General features: G+C 37.9%; 3 protein-coding genes and 1 pseudogene across 3 annotated transcripts; 1 reads left to right on the top strand and 3 right to left on the bottom strand.

Annotated features, from left to right (window-relative positions):
• Positions 1 to 7,712: 7,712 nt before the first annotated feature.
• LOC113313370 (NADPH:quinone oxidoreductase-like) lies at positions 7,713 to 8,975 on the top strand. The gene is made up of 3 exons (XM_026562130.1): positions 7,713 to 7,987; positions 8,075 to 8,266; positions 8,371 to 8,975. Exons 1-3 carry the CDS (start codon positions 7,894 to 7,896, stop codon positions 8,673 to 8,675), a joined length of 591 nt encoding a protein of 196 aa, XP_026417915.1. The 5' UTR covers positions 7,713 to 7,893; the 3' UTR covers positions 8,676 to 8,975.
• A 42-nt stretch (positions 8,976 to 9,017) lies between these two features.
• LOC113313368 lies at positions 9,018 to 10,984 on the bottom strand (annotated as a pseudogene).
• Positions 10,985 to 11,224: 240 nt separating this feature from the next.
• On the bottom strand, positions 11,225 to 14,790 carry LOC113313367 (phosphatidylinositol 4-phosphate 5-kinase 6-like). The gene is made up of 8 exons (XM_026562127.1): positions 13,281 to 14,790; positions 13,017 to 13,184; positions 12,750 to 12,915; positions 12,545 to 12,661; positions 12,287 to 12,474; positions 12,038 to 12,177; positions 11,911 to 11,962; positions 11,225 to 11,822 (listed from the first exon to the last, which is right to left on the bottom strand). The coding sequence occupies exons 1-8, from the start codon at positions 14,513 to 14,515 to the stop codon at positions 11,534 to 11,536; spliced, it is 2,355 nt and encodes a 784-aa protein (XP_026417912.1). The 5' UTR covers positions 14,516 to 14,790; the 3' UTR covers positions 11,225 to 11,533.
• Positions 14,791 to 14,940: 150 nt separating this feature from the next.
• Positions 14,941 to 16,757, bottom strand: LOC113313369 (transcription factor ORG2-like). Its single transcript, XM_026562129.1, has 3 exons — positions 16,544 to 16,757; positions 15,685 to 16,080; positions 14,941 to 15,258 (listed from the first exon to the last, which is right to left on the bottom strand). The coding sequence occupies exons 1-3, from the start codon at positions 16,697 to 16,699 to the stop codon at positions 15,175 to 15,177; spliced, it is 636 nt and encodes a 211-aa protein (XP_026417914.1). The 5' UTR covers positions 16,700 to 16,757; the 3' UTR covers positions 14,941 to 15,174.
• Between the last annotated feature and the right edge of the window lie 2,362 nt (positions 16,758 to 19,119).

Below are 19,119 nucleotides of genomic sequence, written 5' to 3'. Positions count from 1 at the left end.
CAAGTCAGTTTAAGCTCACAGCAAAATGGAGATGTCAATCTAGCTATCAAAGGCACAATCCTAGCACTGATAACAAATAAAGACATGTGATAAGAGTGTAAAGTGTATCTACACATGTGTAAAGAAAGATCGGATGTTATGACTACTAATCACCAAGAGATAGTTTCTCAGGCTAAGAACCGAGGTCGAAATCTAGCTAGCTGTCCGGACTTTACGAAAATTGTGAATGAGTTGGAGGTATTTCACAATTACTCGCGTTGTACATCAATGGCATACACCCTCCTTGCTTATTACAATGAAACAAAAAAATGACTCTTTACATGACTCTTATTTACATTGACTACTCTCTTTTATTTTTGGAACAAGAGAGGATAGAATTGATATATACTTTTTTTTTTTTTTTTTTTTTTTGTGAATGGAATTTACAACATGGTAACTCTTTTGATACATAGAGAGAAAGGAATAAAAATTACATGACACTTAGCAAGAGGTAGCCCTTTTTGATGCACCCAGTTAAATTCGATGGTTGTCTTTCTTAATGTAACCTCCACCTTCTATCCCAACCAACCAAAGAACAAGCTAGTCAAGTTTCATTCAGTATTCTAAAGTGATTGGCAACTAAAACTTCTGATAGAACACCTCAAGGATGAGGCTATACATGTATTGGTAGATCGTGCGCGTGCAAGTTTCTTATCACTATGTGAATTGTGCTAGAATCAGGGTGCCTAAATATCTAGACTAAGACTCCTAATAAAAATACATATTTGCACAAGAGTCAACGTTTCAAGGTAAATGAGCTCCATTTTTATGTTTTTTTAATTTTTAATTTTTTATTTTGATTTTTTTCATTTTTTTCAAAAAGGAAGAGTTCAATTTTTTCAATATAGCATGTTATCAAGATATCTACTCTATACCCCCAAACCTAAACTAAACATTGTCCTCAATGTTTCTAAAGATAAACATATTCATAACTTGGACATATCGGAAAAACATGTTGAGTTTTGAGAGAAAGGAAGGAGAATACCCGATTTGACGAAAGAAATAAACGAACTCCATTATTCATGGTTAGAATCCAACGTATTTCAGCCGCGATCGCCATGGGGTAGTAAGATATAAAGAAAAAGAAACTAAAAACTACCTACCAGATTATGTACAAAAAATTCACTATATACATAAAGTCTAAAGAGTTGAGGATCAACCCAAAAGACAAAGTGTTGAAACATAGAAAGTTTCAAAACACTAAAATTGGACTTAAATGGGAGTGAGAGTGAACAACCGAATGAATCACCCCTAAACCTAAATTGTTCAACAGGTTTACTTTTAAGCACAAAATCTTTTAATTTTAGGGGTTCAGGATTCAAAAGGTCTAACTCATAATGGACTGTTTTCGGGATGGGCAAAGAAATGCATTCCAACTGTGGCTCTTTAAAAGTGTTATATTTTGAAGCAAAATAGTCCAAGAAGACTTGGGAGGCACACAGTTCCAATCCTAGATTGGGAATTTTCAGAAAAGTTGGTTTAAAATTTTTGTTGCAAACCAAATCTAGGTTGGGTGGAATAATCTCGATTTGAGATTTAGGTAAGAAAGTGGGTACATCTAAATTATTTTCATGGGTACGATCAATAGTACCAACACATACTTTCCCTAAATCAGAAACAGGTAAAACATGCTCACATTCATCGAACAAAACATCAAGACCTAAATCAGTATCATGATTGTTCGAAGTACTCAAATCATCACCGGAAGAAATAACATTTTGTGACTTAGGCAAGGAATCAGACACATCAAATTCGTCCTCATGCATAATAAAATTAGTGTCTACAGAAGATTCAACTATTCCTATGTCATGTTCATCTTCACAGAAGAATTGTACAAGCCCCATATTAGAATCAAAATCATATGAATTACAATGAGTATCAGAAGAAACAACATTCATGAAGGTTGAGGCTGAGAAGCCATATGTTATTGAACCAAAAGGTTCCACAATATTTTCAGCAAAAACATGTTCTTCTAACATATCATTATCATCATAATCATCATCATGGTAACATGCATATTGATCCTCATTAAAAGTGGTGGTGTCCTTAGTCGATTCATGTTCCTCTAAATCAGGTTCATATTCAATATCATTTAGATGAATGGGACTGGACACTTCATTAGGGACAACATGCATTTCCTCATGAATTTCCTCCTTTTGTAGTTGAAGCAAAATCTGATCTAACTTCGCCTGAATGCGTGATATAGTTCTATCAGAATTTTGCTCACCGAGTCTGAGAGCTTCTACGGTGGAGTCTAAATTCATGGGAGTACAAAATTCTTCATGTTCAAATTGTGGTGAATGGTACATGTGTGCATGGTCATTAGGGTTTACAAAATATTGATCGCAACCTTCGAAAGGTTGATTATGGTCCCAATGACTACCAGCCTCACAATTTGTGGGCATTTCATAATTTGGATTTTCATGGTATCCCCTAGATTTCCTAAATTCATGCAAAACATAGCAATATTCATCAGGGTGGTCTAAACCACCACAAAAGGTACAAACATGCATATTAGGTTGGCTAGGTTGATACATGGGTGAATAGTTATACGGGTTTGCATATTGAGGCTCATGACCTTGAAAAGGTCCATAATTATAATCCCTATAACTATTGACATCATGGTCTGTGGGAGGCTTATAAGGTGAATCTTGCCCGTAAGCATCTCTAATAGATTTATTCCCAGAGGCAGACCAAAATCCAGACATGTCTTTGTTTTATGAAATAATCACACAAATCACAAAAAAGTAAGGCCCATAATTTGATTTTTTTTTTTTTTTTTTTTAAAGGGAGATGATAAAAATTTGGTTTAATTTGGGAGCAAAAATTTGGTTTTTGAAATTAGGAGCAATTTTTTTTTTTTTGTGTTGGGTTTTGAAGCCCAAATTTTAGTTTAAAAGAAACTACAAGCCTAACAAACAACTAAATTACAAGCCCAAATAAAGAAAGAAATAAAAATAAAACTAATTATTACAAACCCACAAAAAAAGAAAATAAAAATAAAACTAAAATTATTACAATCCCAAATAAAAAAAAATAAAAAAAATAAAATTAAAATAATTATTACATGCCCAAAAAGATAATTACAATTACAAGCCCAAAAGAGAATAACAATACAAACCAAAAAAATTACAAGCCCAAAAAATTTGGGTTTGGGTTTAGGCTTACCTTTTTGGAGGGAAGCCCAGTTAGGCTTTTATCCCTTTTCTTAAATTGCACAAGCCCAGTTGGGCTTTGGATCTTCCTAAACTTTTGTTGGAGAGGCCCAGTTGGGCTTTGGCTCTCAGCAACAAGCTCAGACCAGCAACTCAACAATAGCAGAAGGAAAACAACAGCAGCACCAGAGGCTAGCTGTAGCAATGGCCCAAGCACCAGCAGCAGGAAGAAGTAGCAGCAGCAGCAGCAGGGAGAAGAAGAAAGTAGCTGCAGCAACAATAGCAAGAGCACCAGAGGCTCAGCACCAGCAGCAGCAAGTAGCAAGCCCAGCAGCAGCAGCACAACAGCAGAGGCTGGCAGCAGCAACAGGAAGCAGCAGCAACAGCAACACCTGTTGGCTCAAAAAGAGAAGTAAGTTTCTCTTGAAAAAGAAGCAATGAGGGATCAATACAGCAGTGATATGCAAACTAAGATGCAAACTAATATGCAATATGCAAGATGCTAATGCAAGTTACACTAAGATGCAGTTAACCTAAGATGCAATGCAAAACAGTAAGATGCACAGCAAGTTATGCAAAAACAGCAAACTAAGATACAAGAAAAACTTCAACAAAACAGCAGCCAAGTCCCCGGCAGCGGCGCCAAAAACTTGGTAGGCTTCTAAAAGGTCCTACAAATTATAACCGCAAGTGCACGGTGTCGAAAGTGGCAAATGTGCAAGTACGGGTCGAACCACAGAGACTTGGGTGTGTATTGAAGTGAAGAAACAAGTGACAGTAAACCAAAGAAGCAGTGAATGACAGTGGCAAAGGAACAAAGAAAATCAGTGGCAATGAATAAGAAAAACTTAACCAAAACAGAACATGGGAGAGAAATTGTGGATGGGAATGAAGTGTATGGAGATGGATGAGAATTCTCCTTCACCTAGCTAGTTCACCTTGGTTACATCCCTGTCATGTGGCTAGTTAACTACCTAAAGTCCTTGGATAACCCCTAGCATTGCCTATCTGATTAAAGCATAGGCAATCACAGGTCATTTAGGGTCTAGGTCTCTAACTAATATGGCTTTGTGAATCCCTTAGATTATCACTAACTCCTAGCATTAATGGTCTGTTTAAAGCACCACTAATCACAAGCCAGTGAACCTTTGGAATGTTACTAACCTAAATGTTTTGAGCTCAACAGGGTCTAACCCAAATGGCTAACCAACAAAGTTCAGTTGTCTTCTCTAAGATTTAAACAGGGAAATTACAGGATCATGTGAAGAAACATTACATACATAGAACTTAACACAAACATAACATGAAAAATACATTCACATGATGAAACTGATATTTAATTGAAGAAACTAACATTTAAACAAAACCTAAGAACTAAACAGTGAAGCATAAGTTGAAATTGGAAAACAAAGAAATCTAAAACTAAACCTAATTGACACACTGGCTAGTCCAGGCATACCTAATAACAACACCCAAAGCTTCAATTTATACATGCGAGCTCAAAAAAAATCAAAATCCCCAAAAATTAGGGTTTCACCAAAAACGAAATTCACTCACCTAACTCTCTGATTTCATCTCAATAGTCTCGACCCATGCTTCCTTCTCTTCTTCTCCTGCTTTTCCCATGCTCTAATTGCAACTCTATTCCAACCTAATCTACCAATTTCACCTCTAGGGTTTCTGATATCGGTGAGGCGTGAAATTGATAGAGAAGGATATAAAGTAGGTGAAAGTGGTAGTAATGATGGGGTTTAGGGTTGGTAGGAGCCATGATGGCTTTGGTGGTGGATGTGGTGGTGGCGGACGGAGCAGGTGGCGGTGATGGCGTCACTGTGCACAGAAGGGGGGAGAAGAGGATGGGTTCAATATTTTTGGAGTAGGGGGTGTTTGGTTGGGATGGTATAGGGTTAGGTTGTTCGAGTGTGAGGCGGGTACAGAAAATCTTGATGTCTTGCGAAGATGAGCCGTGGGATAATATCTTCTGGGACGGATCTAACGGCGAGATGGAGACAGATCATGAGCGACCGTTGGATGCCTGATACAACGAAACTGACGGCTCAAGATGGAGTTAGGTGCTGTAGTGTTAGACAGGAGCTTCAGACTTGATGTAATGGAGATACTGCGACCGTAGGATGCTGAGATGATCCAATCTGACGGCTAGAAAGGGAAACGGGTATGGATATAGGAAATGGACTTGGGTGAGGGTTTTGGGCATTGGGTATGCCAAGCCCATATCTTCTTTAAGAACAATTCTTCCTCTTCAAGCCCACTTCTAGCCTTTTGGTCTTGTGCACAACATTCTTCGCGGCTTCCTTGTGTAATTCCTCCCGGCTTTTCACCGCTTTTCTGCTCTTTTCCGCTCCGCTATTCATCCAAACTTTATTTATTTCCTAAAAATGCAAAATTAATTAATAAAAATATTTATTCTTGAAAACAAAGAAAATACAGAATATGGGATAAAATGTAGAATTAATGCACAAAAGATGAGTTAAATGCCAAGAAAAATATATAGAAATATGCACTTTTTAGCACTCATCACTGCTCCATCTATGATAATTTTGATCCAGTTGATGTTTGACATTGTCCATCGTACTGATATTGTGGATAATCCCCTATCTCTTACTCGGTGATTAAATGTTGGTATATCTCCTAGAAGAATTGGTGGTGCGGAATGAATGGCCCGGTAGTATTCTTGTTGCAGTTTTTGTGCCTAGGATAGGATTTCTTCCGAAGTTGTTTGATTTTGTTGGTATATTAGCTCATTCCTAGCCAGCCATAAAGTTCAGAAAAGAAAACAACAAGCGGAAATTATCGATATCGATGCAGGTTGTTGAAGGATTTGGGAAATGGTTGTGTGTTGTGTTAAGGTGAAATCTTGGAGGGGATTGGAGTTTGATGAATTTGTAGATTGATTAAATAAGTTGTTCCAGGAATTAGTTATCGTTGGACAGTGAATTAGAATGTGACTTGCTAATTCTGGATTTGTGTTGCATCTTGGGCATATGTATGAGTTGGTCACATGGATGTAGTGTAGGAGGGAGAAGGTTGGTAATCCTTCATTGATGTCTTTCCACAAGACCGAATTTTTGGTGGACATGGGAAGGTCCATATAAATTTGGTAGGCGGAAGTGGGGCGTGTGTTGGTTGACCTTAGGTTAGACATTTATATCCCGTTGAAGTAGTGTAGCTTCCATATTTTGAGTGTGACCAGATATTTTATTTTGAGGGCCATTTTGGGGTCGGTGGATGTTTATGTTTTGTTGGATTATAGGATTGGGAAGGGTGCTTAATTTTTCATGATTCCATGTGTGTGTTATTGGGTCGATGATATCTGCTACCAATCGGATTGGGTAGCATTGTGTTGGGTTTAGGTTTAGTGAGTGTGGAATCCAATTGGCTTCTATTGGAGTTGATAATCCATTTCCAATATGATGGAATATTAGATGCTGCATGATTGGTACAATTGCCGCTAGTTGTCTCCATTGAGGACTGGCGGAGGAGGTTATAGAATCAATGCCTTGTAGTATTGGTTGTTGGTCAAAATATTTTTGTTGTTATGACAACTGCTTTAGTATGTAGTCTTACAGTTAAATCATTGAAATAAAATGGGGTTTAGAAACTTGGAAACGGTGTTTAATGATTATGGTGATTTTTTACGGAAGACTATTTTCTGGTTGGGTTATTGTGATAAAGAGTATTACATTAACTAATTGGAAGCCTAACAAGCTAAGTTCCAACAACGTACTACTACATTAATTGAACAGGTTGTTGTGCTAGCCTACTAGCGAGTCTCATGGGTAACCTAGCCAAGGGAGCTGAAGCGGATGGGGGCTGAGATTGTGTCACAAGGGGGCAAGCTAACTCTACCTTCCATGTTAATTCCTGCAATATTATGCTATTGGGGGCTCGAACCTGGGACCTCCTGGAGCGCATGAAACTTTGGGAAAGGGGGAGGACCAGCTGAGCTAGGTGCCCGTTATTGTGATTATAGTTTTTCTGACTTTTCTTTATGTACGTTTGCGGTGCGGGTGAATCCGCGGATTTCAAAGTCCAACCGCAATCAAACCGTTAAAAGTGCGGATTTGAGAATTCCACCCGTGTCTGGCCCATAAATCTTGTAGATTGGGTTTCACCCGCAACTTTGCGGACGGATACGGGTGAAATCCGCGGTTCCACACTTTTTGCTCACCCCTATCATCACATCGGCTTCTCAGTCCTAATTGGTCCTTTCTTCCCATTAAAAAGAAAAGTTGGGCTTATAAGAAAAAGCCATTATTCTTATTTGAAGTCATAGACGACACTGGTGACATCAAAATGGCGACAGTGGTGACGCCCCGAGTAATAAGCCAAATCATCTTTCAAAAAGCAAAAGGACAAAAAGAAACAAAAAATCAATATCCTTATCAAAGAAAAACGAAAGCAACTGAAATCCAGCAAATGCATTGAGCCAGAATCATTGAACAGATCTTTTTTTATATTTTTAATTATAAATAACCTTGGATGATCAGAAATAGAGCAACAGCCAGTAGTAGTACAACGAAAACAGTCAGAATTGTACTATACTTTATTGACCGAGAATCTTTTCGGAAGAAGAATCACAAAAAGAAGCATACAACAGCGTACTCAAAAACGCACTATAAAATCTGAATTGACAGAGCTGAGCAAAGAGTCAAAGAAAGAAAGAGAGAAACAACTGAAGATGGAAGCAGCAGTAGCTAAACCAATGATCAAAGTTGCAGCACTTTGTGGTTCTCTTCGCAAAGCTTCCTATCATCGCGGTCTCATTAATTCTGGTAAGCAAACGAAGAATCCTTTTTTTTATTCTTCTTCCAGGTGTGTGTTTTTTAGGGTTGTGACACTGTTTTGTTGATTGATTGCAGCTATTCAGATATGCAACGAATCAATACCTGGAATGAAAATCGAATTCATAAATATAGAGCATCTTCCTTTTATGAACGAAGATCTCGAGGTGAATGGTACTTATCCACCTGTCGTTGAAGCTTTTCGTCAGAAAATACTTGAAGCTGACAGCGTTTTGTTTGCATCTCCTGAGTACAATTACTCCGTCACTGGTAAGTTCAGGGTTCATCCCCTCACTTTAGCTTAACATGTCCAATGTTTGAGCGTTCACGAGTATAATTCTTGCTTTACTAATTGTTCCTCAATTCAATTTTAGCCCCTATGAAGAATGCGATTGACTGGGCATCTAGACCTCAAAATGTCTGGGCTGATAAACCCGCTGCTACAATAAGCACAGGTGGTAATGCTGGTGGGTCACGGTCACAATACCATTTGCGCCAAATTGGCGTCTACATCGATCTCCACTTTATTAACAACCCAGAATTTTCCTTAAATGCGTACCAAAAGCCGATAAAATTTGATGAAGATGGCAACTTAGTTGACCTTGAGTCCAAGGAAAAGCTAAAAGAGGTTTTTTTGTCACTCAAGAAATTCACTCATCGACTCCAAGATGGTAAGTAGCGCTTTATGAAGCCATAGAACTTGAAATTTACACAAATCTGTTATGCAATTCCACTACGAAGTCAATGTTATTGGTATGCAATTTTCTCATTGGAGTGTGTTTGCTGTTTGTTCTCACCTTGTGATCACATAATATGGTAATGAGTTTCTTGTTTGGGTCAGTCTTGTTGGGCTACTGATATTTTAAGATCATTGTTCTTCTAGTTTTGTTTTTGTTCTTCATATAATTCAAGAATTACAGTTGTATTGAGTAGCAGACGGTTCTGCTCATTTGTCTATTTACGAATAATTTGAAGAAAAGCTGGATACAATTGTCAGGACCTGATTCTAGTTACATCAGTGTTATAGCATAGTCCTTGAAGCCCTTCGAGCAAGAATAGCCCAAGCAAGAACTCGATAAAGCACAAAGAAACCAAGCATGATCCCTACATTCACCCACCTAATGTCTTGTTCCAGGCCTCTATTCTTTAGAACATCTATACCTTTAAGCAAGCACTGTGAATGATCTTCAGTTTCCCAAGCGAAACACTTATCTCTCATACTCCAGTATTCATTGATGAGTAGTGAATCCAAGCGATACTTATACATAGAAATATAGTACATGAACATCCAATACTTTGGGATGCTATCTTTGGGTATGAAGTAACCGGAGAAGAGGAAAAAAGCTCCCAAAACCGTTCAAATGAGCGAATTCCCGGATATGAAATCAGGGGAAACTGCACTTAGGAAGAGAACTAGTGAACTAGCCATCATCACAATTAGCCAGACTGTGAATATAAAGAATGTGAAAGCAGTGAAGGAAGGATTCAACCCGACAAGCCAGTAGACGGGTACTGAGAAAAGAATAGAAACTGCAAACAAAAAAGGTATAAAGATTATTGTGTTTGCAATCATATAAGAGGACACTTTGTAAGCTCCTCTTGAGACTTCTTTCATTAAAACATGCCTCTCCTGAAGGTATATCGGAAGTGCTTCGACTGTTGAAGAAAGTAAGAAACTGAGAGTGAAAGCAAACAGACCCAACCTTTCTGCGACTCCATTTTGATCTGTCTTCAACTGTAAGAACACACTTCCTAGGCCTAATCCACCGACAAGCGCTTGCAAAGTTCTTGCCAAGAAAAGCTGCTTTGTTCTATAAATAATTTTCCAAAATCTTAGACAAAGATACATTATCTCAAAAAATCCCCAACAGTAACTAGTTGCACTTTCTTCTTGTTCTGCATACTGTAGAACTTCAGCTTCTTCTCCTGGCCATATAGAGTAAGTTGATATTTCTTTTTCTTCTATTTCCAACAGGTAAGATAAGGTTCTAGTGTTGGATTCTTCTAATGGTTTCAGGATCTCCATAGCGAATTCCAACGAGTTCAATTGCGGAGGAATTTTGTATCCCATGCTACTTATCCTATCTTCAAGTAAGTCAAGGCTTCCATTGTGAACAACACAGCCACGAGAAAGAAGTAAGAAACTAGAGACGTATTGCAGAATCCGGTAACTAGGCTGGTGGATAGTTAAAACTATAGTTCTGTGCTTTGTTTTTGCCATGGATGAAAGTAATTCAATCACCTGAAATGCTGATCTGCTATCTAAACCTGAAGTGGGTTCATCAAGAAGTAGAATAGGTGGGTCGTGGATCACATCAATTCCTATAGAAACTCTTTTTCGTTCTCCGCCTGATATGCCTCTCGTCTCTTCGTCCCCAACAAACTATTCTGGACATGCAGAAGATTCAGCTCTTGCATTAAGTTTTCAACCCTTTCTTCTTTTTCTTTACAGCTCCTTCCGACTAGCCTAAAGCTCGCACTGAACATCATAGTTTCTTTGACAGTGAGCAAAGGAAGAAGGTTATCATCTTGTGCTACATACCCACATATTTTCTTCAAGTGATTAACGCTACCTATGGGAATATCATTTAAAGAGAAACTTCTTGGATCGAAGTCTTTCTTTCTTATACGACCGGAGATGATACGGAGAAGTGTAGATTTTCCTGCACCACTTGGACCAACTACGGCGAGAATTTCAGAACTCCCGGCGATGAAAGAAATAGATTTGAGTATTTTCTTGGGCTTAAGTTTCTGCATGGGAGGGTAAGATGAAGCAAATATGGACTCCCTTTGATGAATTGTATATGAGAGTTTTCTTACAGAGAGTTTGAATGCTGTTTGTGATTGGTTACAGGGAAGTGGTGAATGATGGAATGAAGAGGATGAGTGGGTTGTTGAACCTTCTGGTGAACTGGATGATGTCGAAAATAGTACAATGGAGTCGTCATCGAGACAGTTCTGTTGCGCAAAATCTGCCATGGTTGAAGCTTATGTTGGTGTTGCATATGAAATGCAAGAAGAGATATTTATGATGTCTTGACGTGAAAAGAGAAAGAAAGAAAGTTAAGTCTGGAGGTTGGGAGGTTAAACCTAACTTAGTTGTTGAATATCAAATGTTTGCTCATCTAATATGTTTGACTAATTTTGAAACCAAAGTTTACCACTTCAGCTAACCTTATTTCACTACCCAATGCCTAGCTACCCAAAAAACAGAAAAGGGAAACGAAATGGGACAAAAAATAAATAAATTGTCAATGGAGGTTTACTCCTTGCACAATACAATTTACAGTTTGAATAATGAAGATATTTATAAGTGTATAAATTATTACAGAAGCAATCTATCAAAAGTCCGTCTTGATGGTCTTCATCGTCGAACCAGTTTGTTTGGTTTTACATAACTGATATCACTAATTCTGACTGACTATACATATATGCATGGATACCTCCCAGCTGCTGAAGCTTACAAAAAAAAAATATGAACTTAATCCACAACAAAACTTAGGGAATTCAGCATCTCAACTGACCCATTTCCTAGCTTCATGTATCTTCAGTGAAAATTTTGTAAATAAAATCGCGGAAACGTTTTGAATATTGCTTTGGATCTACAGCTGATATTGAAGTTGGATCATACTGGATAGACTTGTATGCATGCTCCAGTTTCTTGCTGATGTCGTAATCTTGGAGAATGTCGATGATCCCGAAGAACACAATCACGTCGTAGAATTCTCCCGTTGGTTCTCCTATCAGTTGAGAATCACAATCGCTTCTTCTCACCGTCTGTTCAACTCGTGCTGGCATGTTAATACCCAATTTGATACTTGCATACCTGACATGGTAAAAATGAAGAAAATTGCTTGTTATAATACTTAGAAAGCTGCACACTAGTCTTTTTGATATGAATCAAGTATACATACCGGTTTGGATCCGAAAGTAGCTGATCTGCATCGAATTCAACCTCCGGTTCACCTGTAAAGAAATGTCAATGATTATTACCCGACTACTGGTGATCACATTAAGTGATACTATTGATCAAAAAATTACCCTTGGGAGTTCGAAGTCCAGAAGAAGATCCCTCACTCAGAAGTGGATCCCGATTGGCATCTATGAAATGAAGACCAACTAAAAGACTGTAATCCATAATTCTTTCCTGTTCAAGCAATTCGCAGTCTCTATCCACTTGCCTGCAAGACAAAGTTCGACTTAGAACAATGCATTCACAATTACAAAGCCATGAGTCATGTGTGCTGTTGATCAGCAATTCAAAGAAATTTCCTGCAGCATAGTTATTACCTCTGAAACTCTTGAAACCATGACTTCTGCAGTCTAAATATAAAGTTAAGATCAAGATCTTTAAGGGTTGTAGTTTCATCAATCTGGCCTTCAGCTGTAGTTCGGCCATGAGAAGAACCTTTCAAATCAAAGCGCCTGTGAATTGTGTACTGGGTGCAGAATAGGTTCCCCATTATGACAAAGCGTACCTGGTTTAACCAAGAAACATAAGCTCACTGTTGGCAATGTTCGAAAACAAGGTTGTGTTAAGTTTCTAACCTTCTTCTGTGTAGCACCGGTCAACTTAACACAGTGTAAACCAAAAAACTTCGTCACTAAAGTGTTCTCGAATGCTCGGACATGATTATAATAGGCAGGAAGCATCCTTATAAGTACCTGCACAATGAAACAAACGCGACTCGGATTAATTTCATAAAACAACAGTTCTGAAACAAAAGCTGGATCGGAGAACACAGCCACTCACTTTAACTTCTGATTTCTTCATTGTCTTTATCATGTAGCGGTCATCATTTGTCAGGTAAAAGAAACTTCCACTTTTCCCAGGAGACGAAAGCTCTCGTAGAGCATCGTTCCCACATATTGAAAGCATGTAATCGGCTGGATCCACCCTGAACAGTTTCCTTAGTGTCCTGGAGAATTATGAAGGTGTTGAAAACATGAATTTTCACTCATTTGTTTATTATGTTGTTGTAAAGGTTGAAAAAAAAAAATGTGCATATTGGAGACTGACCTGAAAACTAATGGGCAGTAGTCTTTCCATCTGAAATCACATGAATTGTGCGGCGGAGTATATTTGGTTCCTTCAGGTGGGAATTTAGTCCACACTTTTTCTTTGGGATCAAAGGCCGAAGCCTTGAGATCAAGAGATGTTAGGGGAGCTGGTCTTCCAACAGAATGCCTGTTAGACCACATTGAAAGGTTGGAGTAAACTACCAAACATCCGAACGAATGCACAAAAGAAATGCAATAGAATGGAAATTTTGAAGAAAAGTACCTGATACCCAATTGCAGATTGAGCATAAGTTCGTAATTCTTGTGTCCTTTGGAAATTGTTGCACCCTGTTTTTTCATTTCCTTGGGAAGCATTCCTGTAAAATTTGACATCCGCCCCCCGGATTCTCCATCTTCGAGAAAATTATCACCTTCTCTCATAAACATAGAGCTCCCATCGACACTATTACGCATTATAAGCTCGATGTCAGATGCTGACATTCTACCATAGGGACTTTCAGAAGTAGTACTAGGCATCCCCCTTCCATCTACCGAATTTCTTCTCGGGTTACCACTTGAATCTCCCCCTTTGGATACCCTCCACCCACCTCCTTGTTTCTGTAACAAATCAACTTCAGTTGCAGACCAATTAATAACTTTCTGTGATGGCAATATAGTTATCTTTTCAGTAGGACAAACAGTGTAATCACTGAGTTCGTTATAAAGTTCTTGAGGATCCCAGTCAGGATCACCATCAGTAGTACCAGTTGGAGATGGGTAAAAAGTCCCACTTTGTTCTGATGGATCTTTACTCCAAACACCCACATAAAAACTTCCATCTGCCCAACGATACGTTCCGTTTCCTTTGGGTACTCCCTCATCCCAAGATCCATCGTAACGATTTCCATTACTCCAGATGAAAGAGCCAGTACCTGAAATAGCACCATTTTTCCATTTCCCCACATAATGGGCACCATCTTTCCATTGGTACCGGCCGTTACCATCTTGGCTACCACGGCGCCACTCGCCATCATAAAGATCGCCATTCGAATAATGTTTAGTACCTTGACCATGTTTTAGATTCATAACCCAAGAGCCACGATACGTATCTCCAGCAGGACTTGTATAAGTACCTTTACCATCCATGTATCCAGTTTTGAACTCACCTTCATATGTTGCACCAGAAGGCCATGAGAATTTCCCTCTGCCCATGGTTTTTCCTCGAAACCATTCACCCATATACATGCACCCATCGATCCAGAGATACTTTCCTGTTCCATGCGGGTAATTATCGGATAATTGACCCGTGTAGAAATCACCATTGGAGAGGAAACGCTCTGCATGGTAAGTATCGGATGCGTTGTTGGAACTCGTTACGGGGGTTCCATTTCCCTCTTCATCATCTGACTGGGAAACTGGTGTGCTAGTGAAAAAACCGGAAACACGTTTCTTTGCGGCTGCCTGTGTTTTACGGACCGTCGCTTCCCAAGCTTTTACGCCAAGCTGTTCTCTTTTCATTCTCTCTCAATCTCTCTCAACTTTCTACCTACATTGCCATTGTAATCGCGCGCTTCACCTTCAAAATCACTTAATGTTCATTTATCAAATCACCTCAATCTCTTTGTTTCTCTCTACAACCAGATGCTTTATTCTCGTTTGTTTTTTGTTTTGTTGAAAAGAATGTCTTTGAGAAAGTAAATTTTAGCAAAGAGAATGTTTTCGTTTGAAATTTTTTCTTTGTTTTTCGCTGAGAAAATTATTTTCCCGTAATTTTGTGTCTTGCATTGTTTGAAACCTTGGGAATTCCGATTCAATGTCCTAAAAATGCTAAACATCCAAACATTTGGGAGGAGGAGAGAGAATATGGCCTGTTCAATTTTGTGGTTGCCTGTTTTAGGATGAATTTTATCAAACCAAAGAAAAAGAAAAGAAAATTCAGGACATTAACTGATTTAACTGTCCGTGTTCTTGGGAGTCTCATTAGCGAATTTGTCTGAGTGTAACACGAGCCTTAATTTTGTTGCGGAATTAGAAAGAAAAAAAAAAACAAAAAAAGCTAAATAATACTAACTCAAAATACAAAAGATGCGTTACAATTTTCACTTGTTTACTTGGAGATTGGCTTAACATGGGCGACACCTTCTTTGTTTAGGCTATGATGATCATCTGTGAAATAATTATGAGAAAAAGACTTCTTTTCCACACAAAGAGAGCAACTTCTCATTTAACACTTCACATTGTAGACTTTGGGTATCTTTCACCTGTTAACCAAAACCATCAAGTATCAAAAATGTCAATCGATAGGTAGACTTTGTATATTCTCCAAATCTCTAGTATTATTCTCCTTCCTGTCAAATTTTTTTTTAAAAAGTCAAATGGAAGAGAAAAATATTCTGTATTTTTAGTGTTCAAAAGATGGAAATGCCAGCCAGATGCTAGTTAGTTCACATCACCGATTTTTCTGAATTTTTTTTTTTTAAAAAAAAGGTTAAATCATTGATCCACAGAGTCAACTCAGCTGAAACAGTTTACTCAATGAGTGAGCTCAACAGATTCAACTATCTTTCACCTGTTAATAGGAGTGTACCTAATATCTATACCGCTAAAGTAGATCAAGTAAGTCCGTATTTCTACGTTTTGCTATCTTAAATTTAATTCGTAACTTGGTTGAAAGTGGAGTAATATACCTGAAGATGGAGATTGTAGAAAACCCTATCACCACTAGAGTCAAAAGCTGAAGCATTAAGGACCCGAAAGTCTTCCCTTTCCAAATTTAGCAAAACCTCAGATAATAAAGGTATGTTAACCTTTAACGAGCAAATTTGAATTACAACTTCCCTGTCATCTACTCTATTTGCTGATACAGTTGGTAAAGCTTGTTTTTTCACGGCTAACACTTTTCTCGACTTGCTATCTCTAATAGTATAATTATTATTAAGTTGATCTCCTCCACTAGCTGTTTGCTGCTTAGAAATGCTTGCTAAAATCTCTTCTTTCCTTTGTATCAGTTTATCTACTTGTTTTTGCAAGTCCGGTATGTATTTCACCACTTTAGAAACCGTCACCGGAATACTTAGCTTCTTCTACAAATTCATATATGAACTAGAATTAATACATAAACTAGAATTCATCAGACGTATGTGCGTAAGTAGTGATAAAAAATCGAGTAATTTTGATCTAATAATATCACAACCAACCATCGACAAATTATGGACTACCCTTATGGACTACGCTTATTTATAGTTAATACGAACAAACTTTTTATTTACAACAAAGGGGTAAAATCACATCTTACACCATTATTACACCAAACTTCTGGCGGGAGGTGTAGATTCATAAAATGATCAATAGAATTTTTTCAAAGAATTAAAAATATACCGAACCATATAATTGTTGAACTAAGAGTATGCTAATTTTTGGGATCTACGATTCCCTCACTTTTGACCCGCGAAGGAGACGACTTTTGCTTATTAACAAATTTAGTCGCCGTGACGATGATAATTTAGGAAGATGGTGATTGATCGAAACAGAAAACATATAACATACCGTGTGGTCGGAGCCAGGAAGTAAAGAACGAAGTGATGAGTATAAATTGTTGAGTTTCTTACGACGATCTCGTTCGCTTGCGTTATGATTTAACTTCTTTACTGTTGAGGTTATGTCGATACTCATCGCTCCATTAGGACCACTGCTAGAAGGCATAATTTGATCGATCTCTGAAAGGAATTTGATGCTTAAACTTCAGGTTAGACATGGCATGACTAGAAGAAGTAATCCAACATTTATGTCAAGATGGGTTTAATTAATTAATCTTGTTTTGGGTTCCAGGAGCTTCTAGATACTCGTTAGTGAATAAATTTAAAGTGGACGTTATTTGAAACTTCATATATGGTTATGGGGTTCTCTTATGGTGAGATGAAGTTTGCCATAGACTTTACTTATTTTCGTCGGATCTCTATTTCAGGACATCCGCTTAATAATCACTTTCAAAAGAATCCTATTATTGGGACTTAATGGGTCATAGTTATTATAACCCCTTATCCTCCCTTTTACATAATCCCCAATATACCCTTGATTTGATTAGTGATAATTATGATGATTAAGTAAATTAGTCACGATTAGCAAATGGATTATACTGATTTAATGATTAATTTCTTGAGAATCAAAACTTTTTTTTTCTTTTGTTTTTGATCTAGAAGAAGAAGAAGGATGATTTTGATGAACTTTTTTGAAAACTTTGAAGAAAAACTGATGAAACCTATCCTGAAACTAGTCTAGAAAACCTTGTAATCAACACCCATTTGAAATTTTGATTGATTCAAATCCGTTTGAAACGGAAAAAATCTGAGTTTATTTACAGGTTACGGGTGGGAAAATGTTGTCGTCCCAGCCGTTTTAAGTATTTACGGTTCGAAATTTATGGATTCCAGGCCGTAATATACATTCACGGCTAGGTTAGTAAGTACTTCTGGCCGTAATTCATACTCACGGCTGGTTAGTATGAACTATTGGCCGAATAGTTAACCAGAGTCTCCTGTGTATCAATCACGGCTGAAAACCCAACCGTAAATTTTATAAACGGCTGGGATACCCAGCCGTTTTTAGGCCTGAACACTCCCAACCAATGCATTTAAAGTATTGCTTGACTTCTATTTTTAAACTAAACCGCTAGTTTTCAAAAAAATAAATAACCGTTATGTCATTAAACCCTATAAAAGGAGACCATTCTATCATCTCTTGCTCACCCAAATCCTAGTTATAAGCTCTCATATTCATTCTCATGTATTTCTCATGCAAAAAATAAGAAAAAACACTATGGTGACTCTCTACACCAATGAAGAAGATTTTGCGATTGTTAGAGCATGGGCGACGGTCAGACAAAATGATGAAGATCTAGACATTGACATAGATCAAACGTCCTTGTCTTTTTGGAACCGTATTTTCATAGTTTTTGTTGCACTAAACGGAAATCGTAATGGAAGAATTTTGGCAAGCCTTAAGGAGAGATTCAAGAAAGTCTTTGAAGAATGCGAAGATTTCAAAAAGGTAATGAAAGCCCAAAAGAAATCCAATCCCACAATGCCAAGTGCGATAAGAGTAAGTTTTTTAATAAGTTGTGTTAGAGCATAGCTCTGTCGACCTCGCATGTGTTGCTATCTCAAGCATGTTTGTCAATGTTAGTGATCAAAACTACGAGTCTTAATTTCTAGCCTACATAGCTAAGTCTCGGATTAGGATAGAAAAGTGTAGTTGAGCTCAAGGACTTCATGACGATTCATCATACAACGACGAAGATCTACTCAAGGAACCGTGGAACTTCATCAACAAAAAGGTATGTGGAGACTAGAACTTATCTATCACTCAAAAGTCTATCTCTTCTATCTCCTACTTCTTATGAGACAAAAGTCGTATGTTATATAGACTGGATCATACACATTTGATATTTCGAGCCGAGTATATCTCGCCTATCTATATCTCGAAATCATGTGTTGGTAAAGCGTTTCGCTTTAATCAAGTTTATCTTCACCTAGTGACGAAAGTCATGAAAAGTTTCAGTTACTTTAAGAATTGCTCTGACGCGAAACGGTCTGTGAATAACGGCTATATAACGTCCTCTGAGAATGTCTCAATGATTGGAATGAGAGTTTAGATTACATAACCATGTATTCCTTAATCCGAAGTTTTCGAACTTTGTTGATTGAGAGAAACCGGAGGAATTGGCTTTACCAAGTCCGCGAACTGACGGAAGTTCTCGTAGCGAGAATTTCTGCTGGGATTTTCCAAAAACTCGTTTGCGAACCTAGTTCGTGAACTGGCGAAAGTCTCTTTGCCGAGATTTTCTGCTGAGTTTGGAAAACTCCACCGGTTGTCTTAAGTCCGCGAACTTGTTTGTGAGCTTAAGTGGTTATGATCTAAAGATGTGCTCTGAACATGAATCTTAAATAACTAAGGAATGCTTTACGCAAACCGTGGCTATAAAGTTCATGAGCTGATTCAATCGAATTGAATCATCTTTGTTTCAATTGTGTCTTGTGTAGTTATATAAGATCTCATAACAATTGAACAACTCTCTAACTAGTTCATTTGAGTCAATTGAACTAATTATGGTGAAGAAGAACTAG

The sequence above is a fragment of the Papaver somniferum genome, chromosome 9, assembly GCF_003573695.1.
Source record: "Papaver somniferum cultivar HN1 chromosome 9, ASM357369v1, whole genome shotgun sequence".
Classification (NCBI taxonomy): domain Eukaryota; kingdom Viridiplantae; phylum Streptophyta; class Magnoliopsida; order Ranunculales; family Papaveraceae; genus Papaver; species Papaver somniferum.
Note: the sequence above shows the minus strand (reverse complement) of the source record. Positions and strands in the feature narration are given on the sequence as shown.

What these genes read in the sequence shown, in the direction of transcription:
- LOC113313370 (XM_026562130.1), top strand. Translation starts at nt 7,894, where the DNA reads ATGGAAGCAGCAGTAGCTAAACCAATGATCAAAGTTGCAGCACTTTGT. An exon ending in TCGCGGTCTCATTAATTCTG is followed by an intron (nt 7,988 to 8,074) that starts GTAAGCAAACGA and finishes GATTGATTGCAG; the next exon opens with CTATTCAGATATGCAACGAA. An exon ending in GTACAATTACTCCGTCACTG is followed by an intron (nt 8,267 to 8,370) that starts GTAAGTTCAGGG and finishes ATTCAATTTTAG; the next exon opens with CCCCTATGAAGAATGCGATT.
- LOC113313367 (XM_026562127.1), bottom strand. Translation starts at nt 14,515, where the DNA reads ATGAAAAGAGAACAGCTTGGCGTAAAAGCTTGGGAAGCGACGGTCCGT. An exon ending in TACTGCCCATTAGTTTTCAG is followed by an intron (nt 12,916 to 13,016) that starts GTCAGTCTCCAA and finishes ATAATTCTCCAG; the next exon opens with GACACTAAGGAAACTGTTCA. An exon ending in TGGACTTCGAACTCCCAAGG is followed by an intron (nt 11,963 to 12,037) that starts GTAATTTTTTGA and finishes ATTTCTTTACAG; the next exon opens with GTGAACCGGAGGTTGAATTC.
- LOC113313369 (XM_026562129.1), bottom strand. Translation starts at nt 16,699, where the DNA reads ATGCCTTCTAGCAGTGGTCCTAATGGAGCGATGAGTATCGACATAACC. An exon ending in TTCCTGGCTCCGACCACACG is followed by an intron (nt 16,081 to 16,543) that starts GTATGTTATATG and finishes ATGAATTTGTAG; the next exon opens with AAGAAGCTAAGTATTCCGGT. An exon ending in TCTACAATCTCCATCTTCAG is followed by an intron (nt 15,259 to 15,684) that starts GTATATTACTCC and finishes TTTGGTTAACAG; the next exon opens with GTGAAAGATACCCAAAGTCT.